Genomic DNA, 16,449 nt, shown 5'->3' on the forward strand with positions numbered 1-16,449 from the left:
TTAAAAAAATTAATAAATACGAGAAATATGTATAATATTTAGAATCAAATTTAATCCAACAATTAGATTTTATATATAATACCCAATAAGTATTTTTAATGATATTTTTAATTGTTATTCATATAATTATTGCTGTTGCATGCCTTGCGATGCCTGACGTTCCAGGTTAATCAAGTTGGATAGGCCCGAAAGAAAGAGAAATTAGCTGAACTAGGAGCTTCCATATACGATCATGCATCGTATTTCCCCCTGTGCTAATTAGTCAGCAGAAATGTTTGTTTTAATTCTAATTTTAAATTATAATTTTTTAAATCTCTTTATTAATTGCGCATATTAAATTTTTTTTTACCAGATCAGTAGTTTCCAATGCAAATGATTGAAATGAGTATTTTTAGAAAAATCAATATATATATGTTTTCATAAATAACTAACTAAATTAATTAATTTATCTGAGTTTTTAAATCTAGTTACCTTAATGTTTAAACTTAAAATCAGAGATAATATATATGCATGTGTATATATTTTTCTTGGATCGTACAATCTTTGAAACTTACGGTCAAACAAGCTCCAATGGATGGATAGCGAGGGAGAGAAACTGAGAAAGGGTGACGTGGATCCACGTGGAGATGGCACCGTCCTAAACGCGAAAAGGGCCAAACTGAATGGGAAAGACGGTAATGAAATTGAAAGGGGGCACTTCCGTATGAGATTACAATTCTTCCTTTTATTCCCTGGGTCCACAATTCAATTTTTTTTTAATTTAAAAGACGGAAATGAAATTCAAGAATTTCTTATTCCCCGGGTCCACAATTTTTGTTTGTAAATTATAAACAAGATGTTATAATTAGGCATGGAAGAAGTATTATTTACTGAATCCCAGGCTGGCAAGTTATCTAGAATTCTGGTATTTATGCCGCATTAATCTATCTTTATGTTATCCGGGCGTTTCACAAATAAATTATCTTCAATTAATCATATTATTTATAATAATTTATATTAGAAAATAGTATTTGTTAGAGTATTATTTTTTAAAAAAAAACTCTGAAGTTTGAACAGCGAACATTTTAGGAAGGATTTATTCCTTTTTGACCCGTGGAAGGATCTATTCAAGTTAATTAACTTGAATATATACGCTTTTACTGGACGATTAGACGAACCTAAATGAACTGCCAACATTGTTTACAATCCGACACATCAACGTTGTGCTTTGTTATGGGACTGATATATCTTACAATAACAGTATTAATAATGACATTAATTATACATAATGTTTAGTTAATTAATCTGCAGAGTCCCGAAAAACAGTTAAATTAGTTTTTCCTATAATCAATATGCAAAAAATTTGAGGATCATTTTCAAAAATACTCTTACCACTAATGATCATAATTTGAATCTGAAGAAGAATTTAAGTGGACCTTATATATTATATTAAAAAAACTGGGATGGTTTTTTTGGTTCCCACCTTCCAGTGGTTCTGGGCTGAGATTAAGCCCACGGGTGAATGATTTGGAGAGACGTGTGCCAGTTGCCCAACGACGTCGCATGTGATATGCGCTGGTTATCGTGCCCAGCAGCAGCATCACTCCCTAGGACCAAACCCAAAGCAAGTGAGGGTAATAATAATATTAATAAATAATAATCAGAAAAATGGGGGGTACATTCGGAAATTCAAAAATTAATAAGGCGGGAAAAAGAGCCGTTGTTGCCCAAACCACTGAAATTTTGGCGCCAAAACCCAGTTCACTCGGTTTGGGCTGCCCGCCAAACCCCGGGCAGCTCTCTTTCCCCCTCCTTTTCTGCCTTCGCTTTTACCAAATTGACGGTGTTTCGCTGCCTCACGGGCTCCCTCCTCTCCTTCTATATAATATTTCTCTCTTTCTTCCTCACAAAATTTCTTCATGTTTTCTCTGCAATTACCAAAAGAAAAACCCTCACGGGAAAAAAAATCTCTTTTTCTTTCTCTCGTTCCTTCGTTTCAAATCGTCCCTCTCCTTTCTCTCCACAATCAGGCAAAGACCCTTTTCTCTTATTCTGTTATTCCTCATCCCTTCATTCTCATTCTGATTCTCAGGCAAGATTCATTCTTCCCAATTCCATACTCACCCTCTTTCGTTCCCTTCGCTTTCCTCTGTTTTGGGTAGTTCCATCAACGACAAGCTGTCTCCTTTTCTTGGGCATATTTGCAGATTTAATATGGGGTTCTCCAAAAAGTCCCAGATAGAATCAGGGTTAGAATCAGAAGCGAAGAAGTGGGTAATTGCAGGAATTTCGGTACGGTCTCTGAAGCCCATAAACACGAAGCCGAGGGGGAAAGAGAACGAGGACGAAGATGAGGAAGCCTGCTCGACGACCCCGACGGCGAAAGAGTCAAGAATACAAGAAAAGTTGCCGTGCCCGCCGGCGCCGAGGAAGCCCCGACCTTCACGGCGACACAACTTTAATGGTGTTAGAGAGTTCTTCACGCCTCCTGACTTGGAAACCGTGTTCAAACGCCGTGCTGAGAAAGCCATCTGATTTCAGCTCATTCAACTAACAAAACAAAGCTAGATTCAAGTTTGCCGAAGAGGAAAGAGGTCCCGAAGAAGAGGGTTTTGTTCTGTTTTATGTATTTTTTAATTTTCTGGCTCTGGATGCAAATTCCTCTCTGTTCCGAGTGCTACCTGGCAACAAGAACATGTGTACAAATGAAGGGAAAAAATTGATATGTAGGAAGCAGTATAGGGTAGTCTTTGATTTTCATTTTTTCTCTCTCCTTTTTCGTTTGATGAAAGAGTATGTGGTCTAGTTCTGTTTTTTGTTTAATGAGAAGTTTTCAACATTTCTAGTTCAAGCGCATGTTTATTTCCTCAGTATTTCGTTTCAAGTGTTCCTAACGCTTATGAGCACTTCATTTCAGATTCTACAATTTCCTTTATTTCCTTATTTCTTTCTTATGTCTCGCAGAGTGACCAAAACTTGTCCGATAAATTTTTTTTTTAAAAAAAAAGCAAGACTTTAAGACGGTGCAAAAACACAAATTGATTGACGGAGAGAAACCACTCGAAACTTTGGTTAATAGGTCAAGCATGTTTCCCATACTCTGCCAATCTTCTTCTTTATCTAACCCACCTCTGCTTGAACCCTACGGCGAAGGTCAAGCCCTCATAATACTTCTCCGATTATTAAAACAATAAATTCCTGGCCCATGAGAATCCTATGCTATTCGTACTGTTTCAAGCTTCAAATGGTCTTGACGAGTTTGATTCTTTTTTTTTTCTTTGAAGGGGGCGTTTGAAACGAGCGGATAAGAATTACATGCATGTTATTGTCAAAGTACAGGAATCTGCAACAGTTTATGAAGTGGACAGGATACGGTTTTGCATGACCAAAGGGCTTTGTTTCTGAGATTATGATGAAGAAAAAGCTCACTGAATCTGATTAAGGACGTAATTTAATTAACTACTATTTGTTTAGTGAGAAAAGGGTTGTTCTAGGGATTAGGGTTCTTTTAAGGAAGCAAGCAAGCACAACCACGTAGTAAAAGTTTTGTGGGTAAATTTGAAGTCTGTCTTTGTCAGATTGTGGTCATTCATTCTGATTCACACTTGGATAAGCAGTAGTTGATTATCATTCTACCGTGACGCTGTAAATGGACACCCCATGAGGCACCTTTTTTTTTTTTTTTTAAATGAAGGCCCAGTAAAAATTAAAATTAAATTAAATTAAAATATGTCTTGCATTTTGACTTTGCTACGTGCTTCCTTCCAGGAAACATGATGCTTTTGGTCAAGATTAGTGCATTAATTAAAACCAGCGAAATTTACTCCATGATTTAATTCCCAAACATGCTGTCGTGATTCTTGAGGAACATATGTGATTCAAAATGGAATAGGCACGTCAATAATATTCCTTTCCCTTTTGAAGAAAAAAGACAATAAAATTCTCAGCTATACGTTTTCCCATATGGGGTGGATCTCTTGTCTCGTATTATATATGATCAACGTCGGAGAAACAGGTGCACACAACACAAGTTCCCCCAACCACACGGGAAGTCTTTGATCATGAGAAATGAAATGGAACGAAACAACATTGTTGTTTGTTGTTTTTTGATGTTGTAAGGGTGTGTTCGGAAGCAGACAAGCAGTCATTTTCGGAAAAGATACAGAAATCTGGAGGGTATGATGTTCATTGAATGAGTCCTTTGTAACTGAGCAGGCTTATATGGTTGAGGGAGAAGACCGTGTTTCTGTCATTAAGGAAAAGCTCTAAACAAGTCCTTCAAGTTATGTCCTCTTTTCATCAGTTCACTCGTTTTTGTGGGGACCCAATGTGAATCTTGACCATACGCTAGTTGTTCCACTTAATCATAACTATATATATAAAAGACATTTTAGTGCCTTTTTATGATAAGTAACAACATATGTACAGTATATCATTTTCAAAAAAAAAAAACATAATTTCGTCTTTCAAGACATCGTTGTTAAATATATATTACATAGGGAGCCAGTCTTGGTGCTTATCACTTTGATAAACATATAAAACTCATCAGATCTGAATCGTTTATATCTCGTTTGAATACTTCAAATTTGATTTCTTTTTTATTTTTATTTATTTAAAATAATTATTTTAATATGTATAGAATTTAAAATAGAGATAATATCTTAACTATAATTTTTTTGCAAAAAATTTTTTTCTGTTTAAAAATAATTAATCTAAACTGTTCAAATCAAATATAAATAGTTCAGATCTGATGAGTTTAAAATGCTTATCAAATTGATGAGCACTGAGAGAGAGAGAGAGAGAGATGTTTATCAGGAGAAGAATGATTAGAACATGATAATTTTTAGCCTGGCTAAAGTCCAGTGAAAAAAATTCTCCCAACATATATATTTTTCTTTCACGAGAATTAAATCCAAATGCACAACATTTTCATTGCATGAAGAAGGAGAAATTAAGGTAGTTTGAACATCAAATATGGATCGCATGATTTTTTTTTTTAACAGCAAGGCACTAGTTTTATTAACTAATTGGTGCTTGCTAATGACTAATTAGCTTGATCCCAATTGATAAACGTCATCTAATTGACTAATAAACACAGTGACACATCAGTGGTTATCTCAAATTAAAAATACTACCTCCGTTTCTTAATATATGAGCTAATTGATTAATTTGAGTAAATTAAGAAAACTAGTTAAATTAGTTATTTGTATTAAATAGATATTGTCTTTCTTAAAATATCCTTACTAATAAAGTGTATTGGCTAAAACTATTATTGTTATACTCCTCCGGTCCTTAATATAAGACCCAATTGTTAATTTAGTATTGATTCTAAATATAAGACCTATTTCTCATATTTGTCAATTTTCTTTAAATTACCCCTATGGATACTCCCTCAACCATAATCAAGTAGAAGAGGGAGAGGAGGTATTAAAAAAAGATGATTCTGGTATTTTAGGAAAAATGTGTCACATTTTTTATAATTAACTAACTTACCTAACTTCCTTAATCTAATCAAATTAATTAAATGGCTCTTATATTAAGGACCGGAGGAGTAACTTATAAGAACTACTTTAGAAATCATTTTCGCTGTTCAATATATAGAAACACACCTGAAACTCAATATTTTATCCGTTATCCCATTATGCGCAAAACTAGCACTACGCGGAATAGGTGAGTTGCATTGTGTATAATTCCCAAACGTTAAAATTTCATATAAATTTTACATTATATCCATATATGTGAAGGCGAATATGGATTCAAAATATTGAGCAAATAAAATGATACTCCTCCGATCCTTAATATAGAACCCAATTGTTGAGTTGGTTTTTATTTTAAATATAAGACCCATTTATCAATTTTATTTAAATTATTCCTATGGATACTCTCTCAGCCATAATCAAGTGGAAGAAGAAGATGGGTATTAAGAAAGATGATTATGGTATTTTAGAAAAAACATATCACATTTCTTATAATTAACCAACTTACCTAACTTCTTTAATCTAATCAAACTAGTTAAATGGGTCTTATATTAAGGACCGGAGGAGTACGTTGATAAATGTTTTTTTTGTTACGTTAACAAATTAACAGGGCTTTTATATATGCATATATATGCTTTTATATACACTCGTTAAACCTCTGGCCATGCCTTTTTAGAATAATCTGTGTTTTTTTAAAAATATTTTATTAAAAGGCGTGTGGCTAGTAAACAGGTTTTAATCCCTCCTTAAGGATCGTGAAAGTATTTTTTAGAAACAGATTCCTAAATTTCCCCAGCAAGAATGAAAGGTGGCAGCTGTACTAATCTAGCAGTAGCAGAGAAAGAGAGAGGCTCTTCCCTTTCAATTCACATTCATCAACTATCGATTTGCCGCCAACACTGCCTCTAAGGCGTCATTTGCCCCTTAATAATAAAAATATGAATTTGAAAATTAATTAAGTACTACTCCCTTCGGTAGTATTATTTTTTCTAATACTCAAATTATTCGTAACTATTGTGCAAATATTTTTTAATTAAATTGGTCCTTTGGTAGATGACACCTGGCGAGTGGGGATGCGCATACGTAACAGGTGGCTGCATTATACTATTACACGTGCCCAAACATACTCGTGAATCCCTGTACACATATTGCAGACCTATAAGAACAATAAAATAAATGTGAAGTAAATGCGGTCATTGAAGTTTATTAGAAGAAAATTTTAATCCAAAGTACTAGTATGAGAAGTTGACAAAGTAATTAATAATAATTTTATAGAAAAAGGAATAAAATATGTAATTTTATTAATTTAAGATATATTTAATGACCAATAATGACAACAAGGACTCAAGGAGGCCCATGAAAGATGGATACAGAGTGACAGGTGTACGTATATAAATACGGGGAAGCAGGTTGGGAGTATTGCGTATACAAAAACGACACCGTAAGAGGAGGTGAAGCGGAGAGCTATAATTGGAGGAAGTTTTGAAGCCTCAGTTTTATTTATTTTAAAAAAGAAAGGTTGCTATAATGGTGATTGGAGGTCATCAGATATTTCTGCTAAAGTTGCAGGAATCCTATGAATCCATCCCTCGGACATCTACACGTGGGCCTCCCTGGAATCCTAAGCTTCCCCCACTTCCCTCGTTTTCAATTTCATGCCCCCCGGCTTTTTCCTTTTTTCATTTCCCCTGCCCCATTAAACAATAAATTTTTATTTAGAATTGAATTAACATGTCTATATATATATATATATGCATGTATATTATTCGTGAGTAAAAAGTTATTTTTAATAAGAAAAGCAGTATTTATTCAAAAAGTCAAAAAGAAGAAGTCCATTTCTGTATGTTAAAGCTAAGCTTAAAAGTATTCTGTTCATAAATATAAAGTTTTTCTTAACTAATTCACAAAATTAAAATTTAAAAAAGATAGTTAATATAATTATTTGTCATTAAAATATAAAACAATTTGTGACACTGCTTTAAGAGTGATTTTATCATTTAATTATTAAAATTTGATGCTTAGAAATAAATATGTTTAGATAAATAAGAACGTTTTGAAATAATAATTAACATAAAAGAATAAAAGAGACCAGACCAAAATTCACTTTATATTAAGGTGTACTAATACGAGGGACTTTGGATGCGGCGCAAGAAATTTTGGAAATGACACAGAGTTTGAGGGGATGTGCCCGGGAACCGATTGCGCGTAGGAAAGCGCTGCCCAAACTGCCCGTGAGTGAGAGAATCAACGAGGAAGACGAGGGGGGGGGGGCTTGGCGCCAAATGGAGGAAACAGAAAACGACAACGTTGTAACCCGCAAAACCCGGGATGTGGCGGCTGTCTACCATCCATGATCTCATCTCATTAGTCATTACTCATGCACTCTCATGATGATCGTCGCTTATGAAACCCTCTGGATCTCGCCCGTCATTACCATTTTACCCTTCTCCGTTCTTCCCATCTCCACCGTTCGTTTCATCTGATCCCTCCCACCATCACCGTCGATCTTTATAAGTTGACGTGTTCAGTCACAACAAGGTACCGTAAAATCAGTTCCGGTTTTATTTCTGTCACTCTCGATTAGCAGCACAATAACTATAGTGAATAATTAAACAAATGTTAAAATTTAATTCAGCCTCTAGTTAATAAAAAATTTATCCTCATTTAAAAAGCCGTCGTTTTCATCAAATTCCATCCCCATCTTAACTGTCTGCTATTTCAGTATTTTACTAATTTTTTCAAGAATAGACATTTACATTTTTCTATTAAAAAAAGGTGAATTTTTTATGATAACGTGTGGAACGGTCCTAATTATAGGTGGGGTAAAATATAGGCAGAGACCAAAGTCTCATAATGTATTGAAAAAAAACAAAAGGTGGGCTTAGAAAATAAAACATTCAACACTCCATGAATTTTTCAAAGTGCTCATACAAAAGACTAACATTAAAGGCTTTGAAAAAAATCTTTTATGAAAAAGAGTATTTTTTTTCCAATAGAAAAAGAGTATTCTTTTTAAGGGTGTGTGTATTAATTTCTGTTTTGTATGGATTGCATTAACTTTTTCCTCTTTGTCCGTTATCAATATAGATTTCAGTTTTCATTTAAAAAGAAGAAGAAAAAGCCAGGCCAAGGTGTACGATATTTAGCATATATTATTAAAGATGTTATTGCAGCATTCTCTAAAATAATAGTGAGGACTTTTTTTTAACACACACATATAAATAAAGGTGCGACGAGTGAGGCAATTAGGCGGAAGAAAGCAGGGAAGATATGGGTTAAAGGAGAAGAGAAAGACACGAGAAAGAATTGATGAGAAATAAGGGCCCACACATTACGTGGCGTGCCCGCACTTCCATGCATTTTCGCTTCTCTTTATTTATGCCCTTTCAATCATCCCCCCCCCCTTTTTTTTTCATGGGTTAGCCTCTTTTTTTTCTTTTGAATAACATGGGTTAAACTTTTCCATCAATAGGAGCTTACCCGTCACGTCACATTTCAAAATGATAGTTACCCAAAAAAATAAAATCAAAATGACTATCCTGAATTTTAAAATGAGATAATACAAATTTTAGCACTTCAAATTTATACTCATTTTAATTTTGATTCCTTAAATTTTAAATTATAAGTTTTGGTTCATTAAGTTTTTTTTTTATTTAAAATATGAGTCGTTACAATCCAATAAAACTTAGAGTATTTTGTCTACTGAAGGATCAAAACATATGATTTAAAATTTAAGAAACCAAAATCAAAATGAAGATAAATTTAAAGGATTAAAGATTATATTAATTTTTTTTTTAAAAAAAATTTTGTTAGGAAGGCTACACTTAAATGCTACTGGGTAAGAATGTTCTTTATAGCTTAACGTAAATTAATTATAAAGTTTTACTATATATGCCTTTAAGCATAATATATACTCGTTATTATTTCAGTCTCTCTTGCTTTAGCTCTTATCGTGTTCATTCTATTCGCCGGCATCCGAAAATGAAGAGGCAGGGATGGGTTGAAGAAAGCTTCGCTTGCATCTGCAAAGAGACCGTTCATTTTATTTCAAAATCAATGTTAGCTTGTAGCAAATTTAATGAGTTTAAATATTTTGATTATTTTTCCTGACTTGATAAATAGTAACCTGTGTCTTTCAATTGTTGATTGCAATATACTCTCCTCTCCTGAATATAAAGTTTTTTTCCCGATAATTTTTGTCTAGTTACATTATAAGGTTTTCCTTTTTCTCCTGTCTCATACGTCAAGGAACCAGAGATCTACCTGACTTTTTTTTTTTTTCAGGGGAAAAAAGTCAAAAACTGAACGATCATGATTTTAAAATATATATATATTTCTTCTAGGAGGAAAAAATTGAATCACACATCGCGCACACGTATTTCAGAGAAATAACGCCGGTAATCATTACGGGGGGGATAAAAGAATTTTAAGAGTCAAGAGGACGATAATTGAGAACCACCCCTGATAGTTTAATACTCCTCCGGTCCTTATTATAAGACCCAATTTGATTTTTTATTTGGTCCTAATTATAAGACCCAATCCATTTTGTCTCTTATATTTATGCATTTTTTTCCAAGATAATCCTTCTAATAATGATAGTTTTAGCCAATATACTTAATTAGCAAGGATATTTTAGGAATGACAACACTTATTTATTATAAATAACCAACTTAACTTACTTCCTTAATCTCCTCAAATAAATCAATTGAGTCTTATAATTAGGACCGGAGGAGTACTAATTTTAACAAGTGGGTTTGTTAAAGATAAGGCAGGGACAAATGAGACATTCTTGGCTGTCAATTTACGTACCCGGGTTATTTTTATATTAATATTCTTTCTGGGTATGACGTGTCGCATTGAAAAGGGCACGAGTGAAAGTTTTGATTTTAAGGTAATAGTATCCAGTTATTATTCCAAAAAAATAAGGGGCACGAGTCAAAGTCTCGCGAAGGCCCACATCCTTAAAGTAAACCGCAAAAATGGGCTTAAGGTATAAGTTCAAAACGGGCTTAATGGATTGTCCCGGAAAATAGGCTGTGGGATTTAATAATATAAGCCCAAACAGGGTGAGCGTGGGGAAGTCCCGTATAATCCTCTTTGCCAAAATCCATCAATTGTCGTGTCTTTTTTTTTTTTTGCCCCCTTTTTCTTTAAAGGTAATCGTGTTTAAAGCCTCACAGGACATTAAACGTGGACATATCTCTCATTAAAAATTTAAATACTACCTCATGTCCTAATTATAAGAGCCAGTTGACTAATTTGAGGAGATTAAGAAAGTAAGTTGAGTTAGTTATTTGTCCTAAATAAGTGTTGTCTTTCCTAAAATATCCTTGCTAATTAAGTGTATTAACTATAACTATAATTATTAAAAGGACTATCTTGAAAAAAATTGAGTAAATATGAGAGACAAAGTGGATTAGGGTCTTATATTTATGACCAAACTAAAAGTCAAACAGGATCTTATACTCCTCTAGTCCTAATTATAAGACCCAATTGACTTATTTGAGGAGATTAAGGAAGTAAGTTAAGTTGGTTATTTATAATAAATAAGTGTTGTTATTCCTAAAATATCCTTGCTAATTAAGTATATTGGCTAAAACTATCATTATTAGAAGGATTATCTTAGAAAAAAATGCATAAATATAAGAGAGAAAATGGATTGGGTCTTATAATTAGGACCAAATAAAAAGTCAAATTGGGTCTTATAATAAGGACCGGAGGAGTATTAAGGACCGGATGTAGTATTAGTTTATCATATTACGAGGAATTAGCTCTTCTGTAAACCTAACCTACTCCGTAATTGTCATAGTGATTGAGGACATAAAAGTACATCTTTATGCAGAATCACTCAATCAGCATAAGGGCCAAAAAATATTGTTCCATTACTATCAGTAACAATTTTTTAAACGCGTCATATATTATTAATGTGGTTCTTTTCAAAGAACTTGGATTGTAAGATCAAGTAGATTTAATGGCTCAGGAGTCACAAGTTTTTTTTTTTCTTTTTTGTTCAATAACTAAAAGGTTTAAAATTCAAATCCCATCGAAGCCACTCTGCCATTATTTGCTTGTCTTTGGCGGTGGCAGCTCCGATGACAGGTGGTGGTGGCTCTGTTGATCATGAGGAGGGATCTTTGTTGAGAAAATTACTGAGGTTCTAGGGAACAAATAATTACAAAATAAATCTAAAAAATTGTCTTTTTTTTATTTTGAAATATGTCATTACATGCTATTTAGGTTATTATTACGATTTATTAATATTTTTTTTTTGAAATATCATTATAGTTCTCCAATTTTTCCCCCGAATCAAGAGCATTTTAATGGATGTGAACTAAACTTATTCATAATTAAAAATAAGGATTTCATAATAATTTAATGATTTTAAGAAATTTTTTATGTTTTAAATTGTTATGCGGGAGCCAATGGTGATTTTATGGCACTGCCAATTCAGGGGCATGGATCTCCTGTGCTGTGCATGATCGGCTTTAGAAACAAACTTGACGTCACGGGGGAGCATGTGTGATGAAATTTGAATGTCAAATGATTAGTGCTCAGCAGCTACTCCTTCACTTTAAATAAGTAATTCAAGTATTAACAAAAAAATCTGTTAAGACAATAAATAAGTAAAAATATATTTTTACTTTCAAATATTCTATTCATTTCATATTCATTCATCTCTTGTTATTGGGATTCTTTTCCGTTGGCACCAAAACAAAAAAAAAAGGGAATCTTTCCCAAATTCCAATTCTTTCAAACCAGATCGGCCCAAACGACAAAAATTGGGGATTGGTGGATACGATGGACAGATACTTTCAATTTATTAAGATTTCTGTATCAGATGATCATTCAAGAATCCTCGTTCAAATGTCACTTATCACCACACACCTGCTGAAAGAATTTGATAAGAGGCTTCCCATCCAAATCTTTACACTTTCCTCACTCGCAGCACCATTTTTTAAAAAACAAAATAAAAAAACAAAAAAAGGGGTCTAATTGAACAGACACTGCTTTTTTCAAGTCCCAAACAATATTAATTACAGAAGCCATATGATGAATACAGAGTTCGGTAGAGCGAACCTGGTTATTTGAAACTGGGAAATATGATACACTTGCCATCTTCAAATTCAACATTCACCAAACCAGTTATTTATTAAACAACAACTTCAATAAACCTATTGGATGCCCACGTTTTTGCCTCATCAGAGAGCTTGTTCTCCTCCACATTTATTCTTCTCAACTTGGGACATTTCTCAACAAACACTTCAATAGCCTCTGATTCTATCCCACCACAATGCATAATATCCACATTTTCCAGGAATTTGCAGCTCCTGAGCACAGCAACTATGGCTGCATTTGTCAGTCCTTTGCATCCTCTCAGCTTCAGATCACTCAGATGAGTACACGAAACAGACATTGAAATGAATTCCTTATCAAGCAACAACTCATTATGCGACAAGTCCAATTTCCTTAATTGCCTCAAATGCTGCCCCAAAGTGGCAAGCAACCCTGATTCTCTCTCTACCACATCGCAATTTATCAGCGCCAGTTCTTCAAGCCCAGAAGAAGCCCCTGATGTCCCGAGAAGCTTTAGGCCTTCACCTGTGACAAGACAGCAATTCTGAAGCCTTAGGCTTAAGAGACCTCTCAATTTGGACGCCATGGCTGAGAGATGGTCGTTGTTGAGGTCCAGAGGTAGACGAAGGTCGAGCTTCTGCAAATTGGACCGGCAATGAGAGAAGAAGTAAAGCAGACCATCTCGGCTTCCGCCGTCGTAAACCAGAAGGGAATTTAGAAATTGACAGTTTTCTGCTAGATGAAAGAGGACCCCATCAATCACGCTTCTGCAAGTCCTCAGTTCAACTTCTTCAAGATTTTGCAGACACTGAACAAAAGAGGAGTAGGGCCCACCGATTCCTTGGCAACTTTGGAGTCTCAATTTCTTGAGCTTCTTGCAGCTGCTCCATAACCATCCCACTCCCCAGTCGTCTCTTCGTATGCCCACCAAGCACAGGCTTTGCAACCCCAACTCTGTACCAATTTCGTCACTTTCCCAAACCTCCAATTGATTGCTGGGATCAATTTCTTGACCACCGGAGGACCAGGTAATGGCGAGTTCCCTCAGGGACGGAAAAGACAAAACCCACCTCAGAGAGATAGGTCTGGGGAGATTAATACAGAGAGAAGTCAAACGAGTACACGCGGTGGAGAGAGAATTCAGAGAAGACAGGGAAACAGGGCCAGACATGAATCTCAGAGCACGAAGCCGGGGACAGCAAGAGGAAACTGCGGCGAGGATATAGTCCGAGACGGCGGAATCGGTGGAAGCGGCAGTGGCGGCGGAGTCGGAGGAAAGAAAGAGAGACAAAGAGGAGAGAGAAGAGTGGTCGGAAAGGAGTGAGCAGAGAGAAGCAACCCCAGGGAAAGGAGGAAGAAGGCGGAGGGAGAGGGAAGTTCTGGAAGAACGAAAGAGGGAAAGCCAGCGCTTGGAGACGAGAGATACAGATGAAGACGAAGAAGGAGGGAGCTTCATGAAAATCTCCTGAAGGAGTTCATCGCAGAGCATGTTATCCATCTACCTTGCTTATGATGATCGTCTTCTTTCCCCGTCTCTCCCAAACTATATAACACTCTGCCTCGCCTGAACTTCTCAATCGTTCTGTTCCGGTTTTTCTATAAGAGAGACATTTGCGGGGCAAGGCGACGCTCGCTTAGACGCAAATTAAGGGCGTATAAAAGACGCGCTGGGTTTGATGAAATCCAGACGCCCAGAAAATCCCAGCAGGATGTGAAGTCACGCGAAATACAGGTGATGCTTCATTGAAGTTGAATTAAAAAATATATATATTTATATATTTCAGAAAATAGATATATTAAGAGGCTAAGGGATGAGGGAGTTGGAATGAGATGGAGCGGTTACGTGACAGGTGGCAGTTGTTATGCCGGCTTCTTGGTGTGCAGTAATGGAACACTTTTGCAGCTCAAGCCTACTCAGAAACGCGTGTGGCCTTGCAGCCTCATAAAATCGCCCTTTTATTTCAATTTTAGGAATATATGGAAAATAACACCAGAGATTTTGAAAGGCGGATAAAACCAGCCGAGGATCTCTAGTTTTAAATCATTCTTTTTATAGCAAATAATTTTGGGTGAGTTAAATCTAGTGGACTTATCTGAATCAAGACATGTCTTTGAGATTGTTTAGAGAAGTATTTACAAATCATCTATAACAACATCCTTACCATTTGCAACCAAACTTAAATTCATGCTAATTTTTGTTACTTTTAAAAATGAATTTTAATGACAGGATTTTTTCCCCAAGGAACTAAAAACTTAAAAATTTATATCAAATTCCTTATATACATCACCTCAAGTTTTTTAATTATATATGATCATGTTTTTATTTTTAAAAATATTAATATTTAATAGTATTTAGTTGTAAACTCACATAAAGAAAAATAAAGTATATGCCCACATATGATTAGAAAACTTAATATAATAGATAAGAAACTTCAGCTAGGTATTTTTCAAAACTTAATTAATAACTCCACATTCTTGGTGCCAAATAGTAATTGAGTTTCTATAATTTATAGTCACATTTTTTATTATTTCCAACTAGATTTTGTCTTAAAACTTGGATGTTACAAAAATCAGAAAATGAGATATTAAATAATTTACATTAATTATACATAGCTTTTGTTAGCCAAAAGAAATAATAATACGAGTACATAGCTTTTTGCATTTAAAATTCGTTATATTTCCAACTAAACAGGGAGCAATTTTTTAAAAATATTTTTTATTAGATAAGAATCTTGATCCTTTGATATTAATTTCAAAATTTAATGTCCCAAACAGTTACTTGCTACGGTGAGCTTTTGAAGTGTCAAGGGTCATTTCCAAACCCCACCCCCAACCCCAACCACAAAAAAAAAAAAAAAAAAAAAAACTGAAGAAGCTCCGTCACACGAGTGCCGGTTCACGTATTGTGTTTCATGGTTCATAGCAGTTCTCGCAGGTTTCCATTTAAACATTCATTCGATTGGAAACATGTGTCTCAATGCAGAGGATATGGTTGAGGCGAAAGTAAGAAATGTTGACTTATGCCCTCATAAAATGCGTAATTACAAATTACTCCTTCACTTTTTTCCATTTTTCCTTTCCAGACACAACTCACAGCAAACAGGCACGGTGCAGGCTTCTTGTTTATTTTCACTTTGGTTTGCGTGATTACATTTCTTTCCAATTAATTGACCCTTGAATGGAATCTTCAAATCAAATAATCTAATACAACCCAACAACTATAAAGTTTTAGAGGAAATGACGAAGCAAGAAGTTACGGGTCAATTATTAATCCTCTTAAAAACTCAGAAATTTTTTTTTTGAGGACATGCTTGCAAATGAAAAGATGAAAAAAGAATTAGTGGTGAAGGCTAAGTCCAATCACAATTAGGACCTAATTAGGTAGCCATCACTATCTGGTAGGGCCATTCCCCTCTTGAAGTTATATTCCCACACGAGACCTTAGCGGACGGAGAAGAATAAGTCATGTTTATTAATAAAATAGGAAGCAGCAAAAAGATGGGATATCTATCTCTCTTATTTGCTTTTTATGCCCAAAAAAAAAGAAAGAAAGAAATATAGGTTTGGTTGACACAAACACATCCCCAGCCACAACACAATTCTCACTTTTCTAAGTTTCACCTCATTCTTCTTTTTCCCTCTCTGTTCTCTCTTGTCATGTCTGTACTGATATTAGTCCTACTGCATGTACAATTTCATTGTCATTTTCCAGTACTAACAGAAAAAGAAAAAAATACAGAGAAGAGCAAGAGAAAGTAATAATGATAATAATTATAAAAGGTGTTGATGCCGACTACTTTGACAGGCAATCCTTTGAAAGTACCATTTTAGCTGTGAGGTTTTGTAATGCAGATAGATATATTTATTGTTCCTGCACAGTGCAAGAACTGATATATTTTAGCAGCATATCTTTGTCAAA

The 16,449-nt window shown here is 34.7% G+C and overlaps 2 protein-coding genes across 2 annotated transcripts; one reads left to right on the top strand and one right to left on the bottom strand.

The window, feature by feature from the left end:
* The first annotated feature begins 1,908 nt into the window (after positions 1–1,908).
* Positions 1,909–2,844, top strand: LOC114729496 (cyclin-dependent protein kinase inhibitor SMR6-like). The gene has a single exon (XM_028916494.1). The coding sequence runs from the start codon at positions 2,194–2,196 to the stop codon at positions 2,512–2,514; it is 321 nt and encodes a 106-aa protein (XP_028772327.1). The 5' UTR covers positions 1,909–2,193; the 3' UTR covers positions 2,515–2,844.
* Positions 2,845–12,345: 9,501 nt separating this feature from the next.
* LOC114729501 (F-box/LRR-repeat protein 4-like) lies at positions 12,346–14,234 on the bottom strand. Its single transcript, XM_028916501.1, has one exon. It carries the CDS (start codon positions 14,026–14,028, stop codon positions 12,607–12,609), a length of 1,422 nt encoding a protein of 473 aa, XP_028772334.1. The 5' UTR covers positions 14,029–14,234; the 3' UTR covers positions 12,346–12,606.
* Positions 14,235–16,449: the final 2,215 nt, after the last annotated feature.

This window comes from Neltuma alba, unplaced genomic scaffold (assembly GCF_004799145.2).
Source record: "Neltuma alba isolate B1F8T4 unplaced genomic scaffold, ASM479914v2 tig00012640_pilon, whole genome shotgun sequence".
Lineage (NCBI taxonomy): Eukaryota > Viridiplantae > Streptophyta > Magnoliopsida > Fabales > Fabaceae > Neltuma > Neltuma alba.